The sequence below is a fragment of the Emys orbicularis genome, chromosome 11 (assembly GCF_028017835.1).
Source record: "Emys orbicularis isolate rEmyOrb1 chromosome 11, rEmyOrb1.hap1, whole genome shotgun sequence".
NCBI lineage: Eukaryota > Metazoa > Chordata > Testudines > Emydidae > Emys > Emys orbicularis.
In genome coordinates this window covers 40,261,284-40,281,029 of record NC_088693.1, presented here as the reverse complement: position 1 = coordinate 40,281,029, position 19,746 = coordinate 40,261,284, and the positions used below count along the sequence as shown (strand labels likewise).

The following is a 19,746-nucleotide window of genomic DNA, read 5'->3' as shown; positions in this document are numbered from 1 at the left end:
GCAGAGGATTTAATATCATATATATCCAGATATGTCCTGATCTCTCTCCCATAACTCATTTCAATGTGAGCATGGAAGAATAACTCAGCTAGAGGCTGCTTTTCAAGTCTTATCCTCTCCAAGCCACAATAGGATCACATCTAAGCAGTGTGGGGGTGGCAGAGGCTGTTGGTGCTGTGGATTTTCCTCCACATTCTTTGCCCAGAGTGAGGGTCTCTGTTTCTGACAATGATGAAAACTGAAGGCAAAGGGGAAAGGACTCTGAGAAGCGCTTCTCCACACAGAAATACTTATAAATCCGATTTCCATGCCATCAAATGCTCCTTCGATGGGGTAAACATCCCTGAAAATGCTTCCAACAAAGTGGGCCCCCAGCAGAAGCTGAACACCACCTCCAGTGGAGGGGGGAATGACCCACGTAGCCGAGGCAGAGCTGCCACCTATGGCAACAGAGTACACAAGATCAAAAACATGTTCCTGCAGATGGGGGGCTCCTCTGCCACACCACCGTGTGAAAGCAGCTCCCCCACTGAGGCCAAGATAATCAGTAAGGCAGTACCAACTGATCTTGTACCTTCTCCCAGCAGTCCATCTTTCCACGGTGTCCAAAAAAATAACCTCCTTAATACCAGCCCCTGCTGCAGCCCCCTGGACTCACTGCCTGTGTCTTCCATGGGTGACAAAATCATCCGCAGCAAAGATGAAGGTGATTTGGATAAAGCTGCCTTGGCAGAAAAGTTTTCTGAGACCAGGAAACTTTTCGAGAGGAACATAAAGCAGCGGAGCTCAGTGGACAGATATTCTCCCAGCAAATGTGAAAGAAGTGAAGATAAGACGAGACATGGTTCAGCCTCTCCTGACTGCAGCAGTGTGGTGGATCATTTTAATTTCAATATAGATGTGATCCCTCATATGGCCCTGGAAAGAGCTGAAAGTCAAGGCAATGATGAGCACAGGCAGCAGCATCTCAGTGGTGGCCCGAGATCCTCCTCTTTGAATGCAGGACCAATTTCTAGGCGGCTGGAAAGTTTTCTTGGTGACAGTGACACTGAAGAATCCAAAGAAATTTCCAAAAGTGAGGGCACCCCAAGTCAAGGGTATATGCTCCCCTGTAGCTGGAAGTCACCTGCTGCTATTGAAGGATGCACGGAGGAGAGTCCATGCCCCAAAGAGCCTGTTTGTCTCAGTAGCAGCAGCAGGGATGAGCTGAGTCAGTCGCCTGAAGAAGTGCATACAAGGGAGCAAGTGGCTCCTGGGAGGGGCCAGCAGGATGTGAACAACACATCTGATAAGGAGGCCAAGTGGTTAGGGGACAGTGCCCCCCCACAGATCTCCCAGGTAGAGATGGTTCGGGCTGAACTGGTTGCGGTGCAAAAAGAAACCTCAGGGAATAAAGAAGATACCTTGAGGAAAGATAGTGTCTTTCATGGGGAACAACCACTCAGGCACCAAACTGGGGAAGAGAACAATCATTCATTTGGAGGACTGGAAGAGGTAACAGTATGCAGTGAGCCCAGTCAGAAAGAAATAAGAGAGGGAGTGTCTCTGAAGGAGGTTCTTATCACACGGGTACCGGACAATCTAGAACAGGAGGGAGACACTGAAGAGGAGGAGGAGGAGCATGTGGTGGAAAATCAGAGAGAGAAGTTTATTGCATTTTCTGTCAGTGCTTTTGGAATAGAGAATGCAGGTTTTGATGACGACCGGGATACAGAGTCTGAAAACCAGGGCCCTGAAGGTAAAGAAACATTGGAGGGGGAAGAGGAGTATACCTATGACAGTGATTATGAGGAGTTTCCTGGGCTATCTGAAGAGGAAGATCCTGAGCCGGACAGAAGAGTCAAGTTTTCAACTGCCCCTATCAAGGTAAAGTATGTTGTAATGATGTTTTGCTTTGTTTCTAAACATGTTCTTAACCATACAGGAAGTCCATTTTGATTATGCACCTTTCAGAACTTTTAAAGTGGTGTTTATATTTCTTATTGTATTAGATTAAATTGCAAAATGAAGCAATATTGAATAGAGTTGTAAACAAGAATTACCACCTCTACAGTTCATTGCAAAATTCTTCAGGATTTCAACCCCCTCTCTACCTGGGGTCATCTAGCAAACCTGAGTTATTCCAGCTGTACTTTAAATGCAAGGGGTGTGTGTGATTATTCAGCATACTTTTCTCTATTAGATGATGATATTCAGGGGATACGGATTTAATCTATGTTATAGTCATGATTTTTACCGTGTTAGGGCTTGCTTTCCCTCCTTTTGAACTGCGGGACCTAAAAAGGGTCTAGTCTATGCTGTAATTCCTATAGTGGAGGACCCCATAGTTTCCCAACATGGCTAAGACACAGTTGTGTGCTATCAACCTGTTAGTTAAAACTGTTCTAATCATGTTCCCAAACCTATTCTGCTGAAGTAGATGTTTGCAGGGCAGTAGCATGGTTCAGGTACAGAGTTAGTAATTGGCTTGATCCTAATTAAACTCTGGGACCGAACTGTGTTGTCTGTGAAGGAAAAATGATTTATTTATTTTTTACTTGTGATTTGTGTTAAGCTGTATTTGGATGAAAATTGGAATTCAATTAAAATGCACAAAAAGAGCATTTTAAAATTATGCATTAGTTAAATAAAACTACCTTAAATGTGTTGGATACATTAAAAAAAGACATTTGTCAAAACCTGTTTTGCATTTAAAGCTGATTTATTAAACAGAGGGAGTATTATCTGAAGTTAGCAAATTGAACTGATTTTCTCATACACACTATGACTAAGGCCAGAAGGGACCACCAGATCATCTAGTCTGACCTCCTGTGTATCACAGGCCACCAACACCACCCGCACCCTAAGCTCAACAGCCAAAATTAGATCAAGGTTTTACAATCACAGAAGACTAGTCTATTATGTGCCACAGGCAGAGAATAGGAGGGGCTGAGGTGCACCAGTGCCTGAGACCCTCACAATGGCAGGGGAATGACGCAGTGTGATACACCCAGAAAATCCTGGCAAGCGATGCACGCCCACATGCTGCAGAGCAGGGCAAAAAATCAAAATGTCACTGCTAGTCTGGCATGGAGAAAAATTTCTTCCCCACCCCACATATTGTGATCAGTTAGACCTTGAGCATGTGAGCAAGAACCAGCCAGCCAAGTACCCGAGAGAGAGAATGTTCGGTGCCACCTGTGAGCCCTGGCCCTCTCCCTCCAATATCTCATCTTTAGCTGTGGCCATCCCTATGTCATGTCTGCTGCTCTTCCCCTCTTTTAGCTTTCTGGTGGCTGCAAGGAGAATAACTTTACTATTTCCCCTCCTCCAAAGCCTCAGTCTTGTTCTATAGCCTCTGGCTTGTAGATATCTGATAAATTTAAAGCATCTCAAAATGCATACTCTGGATGTTTTGAAGGGAGACACATTCGCTCTCTGTTCTACAGTCTCATCCCATTGCTTCCTGGTTGTTGGGTGGCGGGAGGGAGGGAGATGGGGAGGGGGTAGTCTTTGCTGCTTTACTGCTTCCCAGCTTCTCTTTTTGGGGAGGGGAAATAGCTTGAGTGCCTAGCTGTACTGTTGTTCAGAGTTTCTCAAGCAACAGTAGCATGAAACTGATCTTATTCTTATCACTTTTCATTGTGCGGTTCAGATCCCTATGCTCAACACTGAAACCAACAAAATTCTGAGCAGCAGAAGAGGCGCTGTAGCTGGGTGAGGACTTAGGAAGCCAACATTGCATTAGTTTACGGTGCATTTAAGCTTGGAGGGTTATCTTTTCAGCCAGGAGGGTTAGAGGTGTTTTTAAATAAAAGCATAGATTCTGCAGATACTGTCAGATAGGTAGTAGGAATCTTTCCCCTAGGTGAGTGGATTTTTCAAGCCCTACTGCTTTGTGGTGTCTGTGGAGATACAGGGTACTGAGCAAGTGACTTGTTTTTCCTCTGACATCGCAGAGGGTGGGTGGTATTGAGTGATTGCTCATCTGCTTTTAGGATGATGTTGAAGACCACCTGTTTGTTCTATTATCTCTCCTGTTCAGAGTATTTGTGAAGCCACTAAGGAAGATCATGAGATAGTTTGAGTGGCAATGCCAGTATAATGATGACACTTAGCTCTACATCGCCTTATTGCACCTGCATGAAATAACGTTTGCTTTTTCCCTATTTTTGATCAAGTTGGGATATGGATAAGAGCTACTCAACCTGGAAAGTAGAGAGGTGGAAACAGATTCTGGTAATGGAAGTGGTAGTAGTAAAGGGCAGTCCTGGAAGCAGTATCTGTATGTCTTTTCAGGGGTTCACAGTTTTGAATCCTGCTGCAATCCTGGAGAGACTGAGGATTCCAAAAGATAACTGCAGTAGCTAAGAGTATTCTTTCATCTTTGTTTGACAAGGAGGATGTGGTGTTTTCTGATGGATACCTTGAGTGAGTTTGAGTTTCGTGTGTGGCCTTTGTTTTTTTTCCTCTTGGTGTTCTGAGTTAGTTTAGATAATTAGCTGTAAAAATAAATCTACAGTTCTTATGTGATGGGTGCATTTTTAAACTTAAAAGATATATAAAATCTAATTAAGTTGCAGAATTCATAGGTGGTATACTCATTTTTTTTGGATCTGATTATTAATAATTTGAGAAATCAATGAAAGTTCTTAATGTTTATATCTAGAAACAGACTGAAAAGTGAGCAAAATACAGGATTGAGTATTCAAAGTTATGAACAACTTAAGTCTTTTCTTAACCTAAATATTTTTAACTTTCTTGAACTATATGAATAGCTGTGAATTAATACAGAATATACGTTATCACCTAACCTGTGTTACCTTAAAGACATCTAACTTGTTTTCCAGCATGGGATTCATTTTTCTGAATGTGGTAAACTGCAATTAAAATGATTAATTGTTTACATAAGGTATTTTTGATTTTAGAAGTTTTCATACCTACTTTTTAAAATCCTGTTTTGGTTCTAACCATATCGGAGGACCCTCTTTTCCAGTGAGATCTTAACTCAACAGGCTGGAAAGAAAAATTTTAATCTGACACTTGCTGTGTTAATACTTCGGCATTTGTTGTTTGAAGCCTGAGAGGTTTCATTTTTTGGCAGTGGAATGTCCATTCTTCTCACAAATGCTTTGACTTCTGTTCTCTTTGTACCTCCTCATATGATCCTTTTGGACAACGTTAGACTTGATCCTTGGCCCCTTTGAACCCGATACACTGCATCCTTTATTCTTGTCAGTACTATATAAAATCCTTCCTAACTTTTTATTTTAAGAGAGTGTGAAAACAAATTATCAAGTTAAGACAGGTGTTTGGTGTTCCAGATTATGTTCAGAGAGTCTCTTAAAGTTGATTAAGGGATTTGCTGAAATGGGGGCAAGGGGATGCAATTAGAATAGGGCTACGATTGCTTGGCCGGTAGAATACAAAGTAAGAAATACTTAAGTCATTATTTCCAAGACACTGTGTCTAAATATTACAAAACTGGTCATTTTCTACATGGATGTAATTAGGGTTTTGGTAAATCAATGTGCCAGGGAGGAGGGCTAGAGTTGCTGGTTGAAGGGGCTGACTTGAGAAACCTTACCTGCAGTGATTCTCTCTGCTTTGCTCTCTACTACCACAAACATTTTTTCCCAGTCATCCTCCTTGGTATGAGCAGTCTCTTCCTGCTGCTTTCTCTTCCTTACCCTAGAAGCAGCAGTGGATGATAGTATGTGCTTTCATCAGATGCCTGGGACTTTTGGCACAAAGCTGACCCCAGAGTCTATGCTACGGTGGCTGCTGACAGTAGGTGGGATGAGAGCTTGCTGCCTTGTCTGGGAAAGGGTGTATATCCATTGAAACAGCCATAGAGGAGCATAACATAGTGGGGGGGAAAGCCAATTTGAAGTAGAAGTGTAAAGAATTGGGTTGGCATGGAATCTGGGTCTTGTACTTAGGAAGTGGCACAGATGTTCTGATCAGTCCTAAAAGCGCCTTGTTCTGCATGTTTCCGTGTGGTAACTTAGGGAATATCTCCATGTACAGCGCTGCAGCGGCACAGCTGCGTTGATCCAGCTGCAGGGTGTCTGGTGAAGATGCTCCATGCTGACGGGAGAGAGCTCTCTTGTGGGCATAATAAAACCAACTCTGCAAGCAACGGAAGCTCTCCGTTGACATAGCACTGTCTAGATTGGCGCTTATGTTGGGGTAATAGAAGTAGTGTCTAAGCTGTGGCACATAAGCCACTTTTGGCACTTCAGGGCAACTGTTAGTCCTGGAGTCATTCTGCGCCCTGCGCAATGCAGAATTTGCACAGAAATTAATATTATGCACAGAATTTCCTTCTCTCCCAGCCTACCTCACCCCCCCTGAAATAGGCTGCAGAGCTGCTGGCTGTCACCAGGGGGCACTGGACCTGGACCCACAGAGCTTAGCTCTCAGAGAGGAGAGGGGAAGGGGAAGGATTCCCAGCAGCTGTAGTTCCCAGCACACCCTGAAGGAAGGAGGAGGCTTACAGGAAACTTTGTACAAGCGTGGGACCTAGCATCAGGCTGTTTCTCCTTGTGGATCACTGGCTCTGGGGGGGAATGGGGTGCGAGTGTCTGGTCTGGGGAGGTCCTACAGTTGGATGGGAGGGGGAGTGTGAGTGTCTGGGCTGGGGGGGCGCCCCACGGCTGGGCTCTGGGGAGTAGGGAGTGTCTGGGCTGCGGGGGTGCCCTGTGGTTGGGTTCTGGGGGTAGGGGGCACGTGCGAGTGTCTGGGCTGGGGTGTGCCCTGCGGCTGGGGGAGGGGGTGCGTGCAAGTGTCTGGGCTCTGGGGGGAAGGGTTGTGGGTTTCTGGGCTGGGGGTGGTGGTGGCTGGGCTCTGGGGGAGGGGGTGCGTGCGAGTGTCTGGGCTGGAGGGATGCCCCATGGCTGGGCTCTAGGGGGAAGGGTTGTGGGTTTCTGGGCTGGGGGGTGCCCGGTGGCTGGGCTCTGGGGGATAGGGGGCAGAGAAACAGGAACTGGGTTATTGTAGGGGTTTCCTTAACTCTACTCCTGGAGGAATTTTTTTGTTTCTGTTGTTAGACATAGTTGCTGAAACGTATTTTGAAAAAAATTACCAAAATAATTGAAACGGTCATGATTATAAAGTATTATTTTGACAAAATTGGCAGAATTTTTATTTTTTGGCGCAGAATTCCCCCAGGAGTAAGCTGTGTTAAGAAGAAAACCTTATATTTGATTATTAATTGAAAAAGTTACCTGAGCCATGACCAATTAAAAAATGGAACCGTTTAAACTAGCCATATAATTATGGTACACTCCCTTCCCTGTAATCCCCAAAGTAGCACTGATTGAGCTGGGAGTTCCCTGAGCATTCCTGCTGCCCGTCAGCTCCTGTGCTAGACATCTTCTGAATTGCAGGAAGGGAGGAGCAAGTACCTCTGGTTGCTCCCTTGTTAAGTTCCCTTCTGGGATGTGGGAGTCCTAGGAAGAGCAGGATAAGAGCCTGACTGATTCTGCCTGAGCCTAAGGGAGTACTCCACAGCAGCCGATGAGAAGGGAGAAAGAGAAGATGAGAAATAGCAACTAGTTCTAGTTCACTACTTCCTCATTCCCAGTGTAGGCCAAGTCTACTGTGATTTATTTTTCCTTTTTCTATCCCATTCTTTGCTGCTTCTGGCCACTCATTTTAGTGCCTTTTTCCCTACCTGGGTGATATAGCTAGACAGATCCCAGAATCCACACTGGTGGAAACAAACACACAGGAAAACAAGTTTAATGTCACTATTTTTTGTCTTTGGACCAATATTGATGTAATCTACCTTTGGACTAAAGGCGTAGAAGTGGCTAGAACTTGGCAGTGCAGTATAGGCTTGGCAGGATTAGATTTAACTCAGTAGATGTTCCTAAAGGTTGATTTCAGCGGACACACTGAAATCAATGAAAAAAATCCATCGGTAACAGTGAGAACAGCTTCCCCAACATACCTTGCGCCTGCAGCGATTGGGTGTCCCCAGTCCTGTGCAGGGAGCCCTCTGCAACCTCCCCCGTCACTGGAGTGAGAGAGCGAGGCCAGTGACACCCAATCCTTGCAGGCACAAGGTGTGGAGAAGACTGCGGTCTTGACAAGCAGAGCAGCGACCCCCCCAGACCAGGACTTGGAGGAGGAGGAGGATGAGCCCTCAGCTGCAGGGGATGCCACTCTGCTCCTGAATGGCTCCATCCCCAGGCAGAAGCCATTCAGCAACAGGCTTGTTGTCCTCCTTGTTGTCCTGGCTGGGTTTCTCTGCTCTGCCTCACCAAGACCGCAGCCTCCCCCACACATTGTGCCTGCAAGGATTGTGTGTCACCAGCCCCACAGCCATGCAGGGAACCCTCTGCAGCTCCGCTGTCATGGCCTTACTCAGGGCCGTCCGTAGCCATTTTGATGCCCTACGCAACTCCCTTGCTGCACTTCCCGCCGCCGGTGACTGCAGGCCCGACCCTGCTGCAGTCCTCAGGGGAGTGGGGGCGAGGCTGGGGCAGAGCAGGGGTGGGAAGAGGTGGGGCAGAGCAGGGGTGGGGGCCATGAGGAAGAGGCAGAGCAGGAGCTGGAGGAGCATGCAGCTACATAGGGCACCAGGAAATTTGAGCTGCATACTTTGCGTATGAGTATGGACAGCCCTGGCCTTACTCACCATCCAGGAATGTGGGTGCCCTTGGGCAGGAACTGTTTCAGCAGCGGGGTGGCCTCCCCTGCTGCCGGGGACTTGTCCTTCCCCTAACCTTATACCTTGATTTTATTTATTTTTTCAGCAGAAAACTATATATTTAAGCATGAACATTTTCATTCATTGTAAATAAAAAACACTGTCGATATAGTATTTATTTCTTCTCCTTTGTGGTCTGCTATCTTAGTCATAGAATATCAGGGTTGGAAGGGTCCTCAGGAGGTCATCTAGTCCAACCCCCTGCTCAAAGGGGGACCAATCCCCAGACAGATTTTTGCCCCAGATCCCTAAGTGGCCCCCTCAAGGATTGAACTCACAACCCTGGGTTTAGCAGGCCAATGCTCAAACCACTGAGCTATCCCTCCCCCCATGGTTATTCATTAGAGTTTATTATTACCACTTTATTTTTAACAAACATTCAACTGCAGTGATTACTAAATATAGTAATGTATGTAACATGGTATTTCCTTTTTCTGGGAGACAGTTCGAATCTCTTGCAAAATCAAACTGCATCTGTTCATAGCACAAAATGATTGGCAGATTATGCTCTATTTTTTTTTTTTATAGCGATCTTATAAAGGCTCTATAATAGCATTTCCTAGTTATCTAAGAGGAGAGAAGCATGCCTCCATGAGTTCTGGTGCATATTTGTTTCATATCCAAGTAAAAAGGTGCTGAAGTATTTGGCTTGACACTTATAAATATTATCCCCTCTGAAACTATCCTATATATGTGATTTGAAAACAAAATCCTACAACCTCTTTATTATTGCTCAGATAAGTTGAGTGTGTAGGACAATGAAATAGTTAGGTTGGCTTTCTTTCTGATATTCATGTTTGAGTCAAAACTGCACTAAAATAAGATCTCTTATCTTTCTAAGGTTTTCAGTACTTACTCAAATGAAGTTTATGATAGACGTAATGAAGAGGTTGACCCTGTGGCAGCATCAGCAGAGTATGAACTAGAGAAGAGGGTGGAAAAAATGGAAGTGTTTCCTGTGGAAATTGAAAAAGGTGCAAGTTAAATGTCAAATAATTGCTTGTGAAAATGATTTTTCTTATATAGGCTGAAGCCATTTGAAGATGTATTTCTACTATGTTTAGGCCTCCATCCTTGAAAGACTTGCGCACATGTTTTACTTTGCATCAGAATAGTTTCACTGAATTAAGTATTTATTGTAAATTGTTGTCGCTCAGTTATAGTCCAATTGAAGTATGACAATTTACACCAGTCTGAGGATCTGGCCCATAATGCATAAAGTACATAAGTGTTTGTAAAATGGGAACCCTTAGTAGCTCAAACCCCTAAAACTTTAGAATTCAATCCAAAGTTATCAGATACTACAGTGTGGGGGCTTCCGAAGTTGGGCGCCTAGATAGAATAGTAACATTAAACTCTTTTCACAATACACAGACTTTCATAATGGGGATGTAAAGCTTTTGCTGATCTGGATCATTTTAATTAAGTACACCTCTACCCTGATACAACGCTGTCCTCGGGAGCCAAAAAAATCTTAGCGTGTTATAGGTGAAACTGCGTTATATCGAACTTGCTTTGATCCGCCGGATTGCGCAGCCCTGCCCCCCCACCCCCCGGAGCACTGCTTTCCCGCGTTATATCCAAATTCGTGTTATATCGGGTCGCATTATATCGGGGTAGAGGTGTATGATTTTGTATTAGTCTGTTGGGTTGTAATCTTACTGGAAACAGGCAGTCTGAGTTATCTTTATGTTGCAAATATTACTAACGGGGAGACACAGCAAGCCAGTGAGCATGTTAGATGAAGACAAGGAATAGCACATGTGCATTTTCATTGATGACTATAATAATTTATGAAAACTACCTTTTAAAATGTGTTGTGGCTAATGTTAGAATTTTTGAGTCCCATAGGTGACAGTGGCCTAGGCATTAGTATTATTGGAATGGGTGTTGGTGCAGATCAGGGACTGGAAAAACTGGGAATTTTTGTAAAAACAATAACTGAAGGTGGAGCTGCTCAAAGAGATGGACGGTGAGTTTTCATTCAAGTTGCTCATACCATTTTGCTAACAGATTTTGCAAAAATGATTTACAGTCAAGGACTCTTCAGTAAAATATATATAAAATGTAATATAGTAATTCTCGTTTTTTAGATGTACAGCATATGAATTATAGAAAACTGGAATGCAAAAAACTGATAGTATTATGCTCTTAAAATATTATGACATTTAATCAGATAACTAACTGCAATTTTCATTGAATTTAACTTCTCAAATCTTATTATAAATTATTCTAATCCCAAAGTATAGGAGGACATAATACAGTACAGCATATTTTAATATCAGACATCTCCGATTTCTTCATCTTCCATTGTTTGGTATTCAGTTAAGCATGACAAAGCCTTAGTAGACATATCAAGTTAAATATCAAAACTCTAAACATGTTATACCTGTTAGCTAGTGTAAATCAGCACAGTGGTTTTGAGTTAAGTGGCATTAGACTGATTTACACCAGCTGCAAATCTCACCCTTTATCTTCCATCTTGTACACAATTACTCTAAGAAAAAGAAGAGAAATAAATGGTTTCAGGCGTAAGCCAGTCACTGATTATCTGATTAGGAAGAACCTTCCCTTATGGTAAGATTGTTCAATACTTATCCATAACAGGGTTTCTTACACCTTCCTTTTTAGGCATTTGCGGTAGGCTGCTGACAGAGCATAATAGACTAGATAGACCATTTGTTCGATCCAGTTTGCTAATTCCTATGTCTAATGTTGCAAAAGTTAATATTTGATTAACTTCATTTTGGACTTTTTTTCCCCCCAAGTCATGTGACTTAAACTGTGACGGTATCAGTAAACATACCTATGAAGTCTACTCCAAAATAAGCAAAACTAAATCTAGATTTCTCTGTTCACCAAGATAGTGGTAGGCTTTAGGTAAGGGCATTTGCAGGGCATTTTTGTCTACCTATGCCACTTACTTTACTGGCAATGCCTGTGGAAAAAGGTGGCCATTTATTTTTCTTGGCTTACCCACCCCATGGTGACATCTTTCGACTAATGCATTGATCTAGAAGCCGTAGTATGGTACCTCTTGAAAAGACTATAATTTAATACGATTGTGATACAGTTATGTCTTCAGAGGTAGGAATATTTTATTTATGAATTCATGTGACTATCTGATTGCTTCAACTTTCTTTTCTGCTTTTTAGTAACTATATATCTCAGATCCCCAAACAGTTATCACCTTTACAAGGCACAAGTTAGGTTTGCCTACAGCAGCAATGAAAACACTTGCAGTATATGCATATACAAAACATTCCCACAAGAATAATGTTGACAACTCAAAACGCCAGTAAGAATGTAAATTGCTGAAAATATCAGGGCAAATATAAAACAAATTAAAATAGATTAACTTCATAGGAGTCAAGGGACAGGAGATCAGTGTTTTAGCTGTTAACCTTCTGGGGCTCAACAAATTGTCAAATTAAATACTGCAGAATTTAAAGGGATATTCATCACATAGAATTAATAATAATTTCAATTTACATTGTTCAGATAATTTGTTAAACCAAAATCTTTTTGTCAGCTTTATTGCTAAAGATTGAATGATTTGTCTTGCAGAATCCAAGTAAATGATCAGATTGTTGAGGTTGATGGTATAAGTTTAGTAGGAGTAACTCAGCTTTTTGCAGCCACTGTGCTAAAAAACACCAAAGGCAGTGTGAGGTATGTGTTTCTTTATATATACATATTTTATAATTTAAAAAATACTTGAGAATAAATTGTTCATTAACAAAGAGATGAAGGGAAAGAAGCAGCAAATTGTGTAAAATGTTTTTATGTAAATTTAACGTAAGTGGTCACCAAAGACAACAGTGTAACAGGCTACCATATATTAAACATACACTTGCCCTGTACTACCTTTTAATTTGTTTTTTTTCTTATAGGTTTCTAATTGGAAGAGAGAAACCTGGGACTCAGAGTGAAGTAGCTCGTCTTATCAGTGAGACGTTAGAGCAAGAGAGATGCCTATATGAGCAGCACTATGCCCATGATGATACAGAACAGGTATAGCTACCAATAAAATAGCTATATAGTATATAAAGTAATTCTATATTTTTAATCATGACTTGGAAATATTTTACAAAAAATGGACTAAAGGTTTTTGAACCAGACAACCAAGGGATAAAAGTGAAAAGGTGCAACTTGATTAAAAATGATAATAGTAACATATAAACTTTGAAATATCACTCCATATAATAATGTTACTTAATACATTCCCAACAGGCCTCAGGTTGGTATCCTATCTGAGTAGGACACAGTCTTCTGGGAGAAAACTTCAAGGGAACCTGAAGAGAGGAAGTTAATTTTAAAAATCAACTGTCATTTGGGATAGTTGTTTCTTACTTGCCCTTTCTGTTTGGGGAATTTTTATATAAAATGTTTGCAGATTACCTTAACAGTACATTATAAGTATAAGTTGCTCAACCAACAAGGGAAAGAGGACAATTGCTAGTCAACAGAAGTGATGTAATTATGATTTTGGGTTATTTGAAGACTGTATGTTTAAGAAAATAGAGTTTTGCCATTAAAGAAAGGTCTGTGGTTTACTTCAGTAAAGTAATGTTTTTATATCTTGTTAGGATGATGATTATGATGATGATGATGATGATGCTTTTGAGTCACATTTACATGGAAAGTCTGTGGAAGTCTTTTATCTTCCTGAAAATGAAAATGAAGATATGAATTTGCCACTGGATATGGATTCAGCACAGTTTCTTCTTAAATTTAAAGAGGTACAATAACATAACCTAGGTTTCTTACAAATCTTATGTGGTGTGCCGAAGAGCATCTGGGTCTTCTAAAGTTGGTATGAATCTCCTTTGTGCCCTGTCTCATCATATTCTTCTTTTTCCTCTGACAAAAAAGGCCTCTTGTAAATGACCTTTCAAATTTGGGGATTTTGTCAAAATTGACGTACATAAAATTCAAAATAAATGTTTCAGAAGCTTAAAAAAAAGAAGCTTCCAGAGCATTGGATCAAAAGACGTTGACTATCGGAAATTATAGGGCTTTGTTTATACTGCCTTCCCAGTGTACTATGGTCCCAGCTTCAGCTGATACATTTATATGATGAGATTTATTTTTACTTTTATCAACTTTTCTACTCAAACTAATACTTATTTTCACATATTCCAGATATAGGAGTAACCATCTTCTTTGGCTTGATTTTTCTGTCTACCCATCAGTGTAGTGTGGGAGTTCTTAAAAGGATATATGAGGCAAATCTAGGAATATTATTCCTATACACTAAAAAAAATTGAGGGTATCTGAACTATAGTCCTTTCCCATAATGTGATTAACACGCTGTTTTGTAAACAAGTATGTGCACAGTTGATTTTTGCAGACTGCTTTTTGTGCAAAATATGCTCTGCATAAGAGCTATGCCACCCTGTGGTGGCAGTGGTGGATGCTTCTCCCTACTTGCTTCAAATACTTTCTAATGAGGATTGGATTTATTAGAGGCTTTGTGAAGCTGATTTTCTTGGTGATACTGAGGGAGTTTGGATTCCAGACTCCAGACTGTAGACAACTTCCAATGTTATAAGTTGGGGAAGCATGGTGAGAATCTGATAGACCATAATGGGACATCCATGCATAAATACCTTATACACTTGGGGATATGATGGGAAATGACTCTAGGTGGAAGTCCATTCTCTATTGATAGTGAATCTAAATCAAAGTGTTCAGACTCATAATTTCACTTGTTTCAACATACTTTTGGTATTCTGGGCCTCTAAGTCACATATCTAAGGTGAGATTTAAGAGCTGAGAGGTTGTCTTCAACAAATTTGCTATTGCCCTTATGTATGCATACTTAATAGTAGATTTCTGAAGACATACTGTTGTAATTGTGTTCTTCACTTAAATGAAGCCTTTATGTAGCCCTGTAATCTACTGAAGTCTCTTGATACCAAAGTCTTGCTCCTTAAACATACAGCTTAATGTAAAAATACTTCATGATGATATTCTTTATGAACTTAAATAAAAAGACCCAGCACTAATGTATTTTTCACTTGACTGCATTTACTACTTGCCCAGTTACAAAGCATTACTGACTTTCACAGTTTTTGGCATGTTCACTTCATTTCAAACATGATTTTAATTTGCTTGCTTTTTGTAGCTATTTCCATAAATTAATTTGTGAATTTTTCAAATACAGATGTCCATATTTGTAATAAAAAAAAATCAAATCATGACCATCATAAGACCTTATAAACCTTTTCTTCTTAAATTGGGAGCTTAATTTTGGAAAAACATATAACGTGTAAGAGCCTGGTCTCCTCTTTTATGCTGGTGAAAATCATGAGTAACTTTATTGAGCAAGTGAATGGATTTACACTAATGTAAAACTGACTTAAGTGAGAGGAGAATCAGGCCTTAAATATTTAGTAACAAACCTTGCAATCTTTCAGATATCTTTCTGTATATTTCTTGACAAAACTATTACATTTCATTCTAGCTACAATTAAAGCATGCAGTAACAACAGCTGAAGTTAACCAACTAAAAGAGAGAGTAAGTTACTTCTTTTAAAGTTTTGCAATGTTTAATGTTCACATTGTTCATGATAGGATTAATGTTTAGAGGAGAAAAAGTTGGAAATGAAGGTCAGTAGATGTCTATTTTAAGGCTAGGGCACCATGTACTTTGGGCACACTAGACACAAATTTGTAAACCTAAATTCTGGGTTACACAAATACTGAATTCTGTGACAGATTGAAGAAATTCTATAATAGGATAAAATGCTTGAATAATATTGTTTAAAGTAGAATTTATTGAATTGAATAGTTCAATGGATAGAAACTTGCCTCAGTTCAGTATTGGTGTTTCATAAAAATTAGGTGCCTTTGTGTAGAAATTAGAGAGCAGTGGATATATTTGCCACTTTGGGGCAGTGGTCACTTCTAGGAAGGAGTTTTTGGAGTGTTATAGGAAGGGGAACTGGGGTGGAGATTCCCCCGGCCAACCTCCCCCTGATGCAAATACACAAGCTTCTTGGGTGAGAGGGCACACCATATAACTTCGCTTGGGTGAGGGCTAGCTCAGCATTCTTACAGTTTCTGGTTGTTCTGGGAAAGGGAAGTTTTGTCTCCTCTTTTCCATGTTGTTGAGAGAGGTGAGGACAGAGACCTGTGAGCAGCCGTTTTCTTATGTGTAGAAACATTGGTCTTAGGGTGTGGAGAAAGCAGCGTGTCTCTACCTCATTCTTCTCAGTGAGCCAGGTTACAACCAGTTCTGGTGAATTTTGGCCATTTACTGCTGTCTCCAGAAGGGCATTCATCAGCCAGTTAGTGGTGAGAAGGTCATTCATCAGCATCCTGTGCATGTGACAATGGTGTATGCTGCATATCTTTCAGCCTCAGCACAGAAGCTAGACAACTGGGCCATGGCCATGTGTGCAAATACACTACTTAGCACACAGATATTTGGAACTATAGAACATTTCTTTATTAACTTGTTACATTTACATTCCAACGTGACAGAAGGGAAATCAAGAGGAGAATTATTTTTAAACCAAAAAGACAATACTTCTCAATCAAATATGAGATGGAACACTAAAATGCTGCTACTACTAAAATTAAACAGGAAACTTTAATAAAAAGATAAATCTAGGTCCCAGTCCTGCAGTTGGCCTCATGTTGTTAGGCTTTGAGAAAGTGTAGGGATTCCACACATGATGACCTATTTGCAGGATCGGGGCCTTAGTGACTTGCTAGGGAATCTGACAATGAGTAGGAAAATACTGAGGCAGGGGAAGGGGAAAACATATTGAGCAGTAGTCTCTTGTGTGTCTGTACCTTCTGTAGATCAGGGGTTCTCAACTTTTTTCTCTGAGGCCCTCCCCCAACATGCTATAAAACCTCCATGTCCCAGCTTTGTCACAACTGGTTTTTTTGCATATATGGTAGATTTAAAAATCAGGGCTGGCATTAGGGGGTAGCAAGCAGGGCAATTGCCTGTGGCCTCAAGAGGTTGGACTTCGGCTTTCTGCCATGAGCCCCAGTGAGGCTAACACTGGCCCGGCTCTCTGGCTTATTTTGGCTGACCTTCTGAAACCTGCTCGTGGCCCCCGGACTCCTGGTTGAGAACTGCTGCTTTAGATAAAAGTACTATATTCTGTTGATATTCTAGGGCTAGAGGTTGATTCAGTACCTTTTTCCTTGCATGTTTGCTAGCAACTTTCCAGAATGACTTCCTTTCCTTGCTTTCCTTTTGGGAATTAAACAGTACAGAAAACTCCCATTGGCTTCAAAGTGGAAATGTGGTGTCATCAGGTGCATGGTCTAAGATCAGAATTGAAAAGCAAGTAGTAATTTACAAGTTGGCTTATTCTGCTGTTTTAGGTAGACCTTCCTCAGAAAAGTTAACAGAAAATTAGATATCCAGCAAGGTTAATATAAGCTGAAAACCAGGGTTCTTTTTATTTTGGTATCTGTTTGGCAAGAAGGTACACTAATAAGGAAATAGGCTGGACCAGCTGCCTTGTGTGTTTCTTCCACTTCTGTATGGTGTGGGAGATTCTTGACTTTTATTTCTAAAACTCTCACAGCATGGAAAGTGATGGATGTATTGAAGTGATATCTATATAAAGAGACTTAAAACATTTTAGGTACTACTGGATGAAAGGTTGTATACCTATTCAAGGTGGTCTTTTAATACTGCTGAGATTTGGTTAGTAAGTTAGTCGCTATTATCTACTTACGCTTGTTTAAGCAGCTGTTTTGATTTTTAACTTTTATCTTAAGATCTAGTTCTTAAGGATTGTTCTGAATGTTTTCCTTTCAAGTTAAAAACTACTGAAGCTGAAAAAGTTGAATGGGAGTCAAGTAAATCCCAGCTTCAGCAAACTTTAGAAGAGAGCAAAGAGAAAATTAAGAAGTTGGAGACCTATTGGTTAGAGGCACAAAGTTTATGCAAGACTGTAAATGAACATCTTAAAGAAACCCAGGAACAGTATGATGCCCTGGAGAAGAAATACAACAAGGCCAAGAAATTACTTAAAGATTATCAACAGAAGTAAGTACACTAAAGTGAAATAATTTCATGAAAAGATTTTAAAAAACTGGTCTTTTTCTTGGTTCCATCTGCCCGACATAGGCAGAGCTAGTAGCAACACCTCTAGTTAAGGTTGCTTAGTACTCTCCATTATAAGATCCTGTTTCCAGTTGCTTATAATTCTTCCAAACTTTAACCATTCAGGCTGAATTTCTCCATGCCACTAGTCTGCCAAAGGCTGACTTTTTGCGGGGGAAGTTTCAGCAAAATGGTTCAGCTGTTTCTGCGAATGCAGGTAGGAAAAAATATATTTTCAAAACAATGTTAAAAATTCTAATAGCGGTTTAGTTGTGTGACATACCATGGTACAATCCAGACTGAATAGCTGTGTCACCTCTGCCCTCTAACCTGGGATGCCCTTTAAAATGCTTTGTTGTAGCCTCCAGCCTGGATTGCTCATAAACAGCCTCCAGCATGCAAGTCACTTCCAGCTATGTCTGTGTGTGTGCTGCAGCCACCCTTTGGCTCTTACCAGCTTTTATCAGCCTTGGTTACCTCACCACCCTGCCGGGTGACCCCAACACACCCCCATTCTTATTCCCCCCCCCCCCGATATGCATGTCCTGTACTGCCCAGCCCTCTCCTAAACAATGCAAGTTTATATGAAGTCTGTTATTTCTTTAATAGAAATAATATGCACACAACTTGCCACCACAAATGGAGTTTCCTGGATACTTCAATTTAAACACTGGATTAGATAAAAAAGGTTTTAATAACTAAAAAGAGAGATTTTAAGTTAGTACAAGTAATGGGGCTAAAAAGTCAGAAATGGTTACAAGAAAAATAAAGATAAAACACAAATGGTGCCTATCTTAAACTGTGTTAAATTCAAAGCAAAGTTTTCTCACTACATGCTCTCAACAGTCTTTGGACAAAACTTCTTAGGTCAGGACCCCTTCTCCCAGAATCCAATGAATGCTTCATCCCTAACCCTATGTGCACTGAGTATGTTGCAGCCAAGGGCTGCAGTGTCTGAGCAAGACTTTCCTTCAGTTGTTACCCCTGGTTGCTGTGAATGCCATGGGCAGCGAGGGAGAGAGGGGGGTGTCTTGGGGCGTTGGCCCTTCCTTTTTATAGTTTCAGTACCCCTTTTGAAAAACATTTCCAGCTGGGTATCAGGAGACAAAAAAGTCTATGTAGAAGGATGTTCCCTGCTCCTTTTTTCTCATCTGTTTGAGCTTTCTTTCTCTCCCCTTCCTGCTTGATGACTCTGTTTACTGCTTAAATGCAAATTAAGCAGAGCGCACATTCATTTATTTAGGACGGACCTGTTTTGCCAACTTCTGTTTGGGTAGGGCTGTGTTTTGGAAAATGTGTTGTTAATATACAAGGAAATCTTAACTTCACATACAACGTTGCCCTCACATTTTATTAGGACGCTATTGTCCAGCAAATTATGAATTTTCAAATGATACCTTACAGGCATACTTGTACAAAGATTATTACAATAGTGTGTAGGGTGTGGACATGGGTACATTAACAAGAGAAAGTGTAGACCCTCCATGTTTGGAAGACAGACTTGAAATTGGTATGTAAGTTTTCTTGTCTTCAGAGAGGTGCCTCTTGTTATCCTGTGAAAATCCATCCAAATTTGGTCAACGTAAGAGTTTTTGAAAATTGCTGTTCACATATACTCTATAGAGATTTGTTTATAAGATGGAAGCAAAATTTTCTAAATGTTCTATGCGCACTGAGTATGTTGCAGCCAAGGACTGCAGTGTCTGAGCAAGACTTTCCTTCAGTTGTTACCCCTGGTTGCTGTGATATCAGGCATTGGATCTGAAAGTAGGGAGGTTGTCTGTCTGTTTTGTTCTTGCAGTGTTCTCCCTGCTGGTGTCCCAGCAGCGTGGAGGAGAAAAGAGCAACAGCCTGACTCAAATGCAGAAAGGAAATAAGCAGGAAGGGGGGAAAGAATCATATCGTGAGTGGGGGATGGGTCTGGCGGTATACTAGCAGTGGGGCACAGAGACAAGCTGAGGAGCTA

The 19,746-nt window shown here is 41.2% G+C and overlaps 1 protein-coding gene across 1 annotated transcript in view; it reads left to right on the top strand.

Moving 5' to 3' along the window:
- Positions 1 to 228: 228 nt before the first annotated feature.
- LOC135885677 (neurabin-1-like) overlaps positions 229 to 19,746 on the top strand; it is a 64,483-nt gene continuing 44,965 nt past the window's right edge. Inside the window, exons 1-8 of the mRNA XM_065413570.1 lie at positions 229 to 1,866; positions 9,540 to 9,672; positions 10,550 to 10,670; positions 12,266 to 12,370; positions 12,592 to 12,712; positions 13,288 to 13,440; positions 15,168 to 15,221; positions 17,494 to 17,723. Coding sequence (XP_065269642.1) covers positions 229 to 1,866; positions 9,540 to 9,672; positions 10,550 to 10,670; positions 12,266 to 12,370; positions 12,592 to 12,712; positions 13,288 to 13,440; positions 15,168 to 15,221; positions 17,494 to 17,723 — 2,555 coding nt within the window. The remainder of the gene's footprint in view (positions 1,867 to 9,539; positions 9,673 to 10,549; positions 10,671 to 12,265; positions 12,371 to 12,591; positions 12,713 to 13,287; positions 13,441 to 15,167; positions 15,222 to 17,493; positions 17,724 to 19,746) is intronic.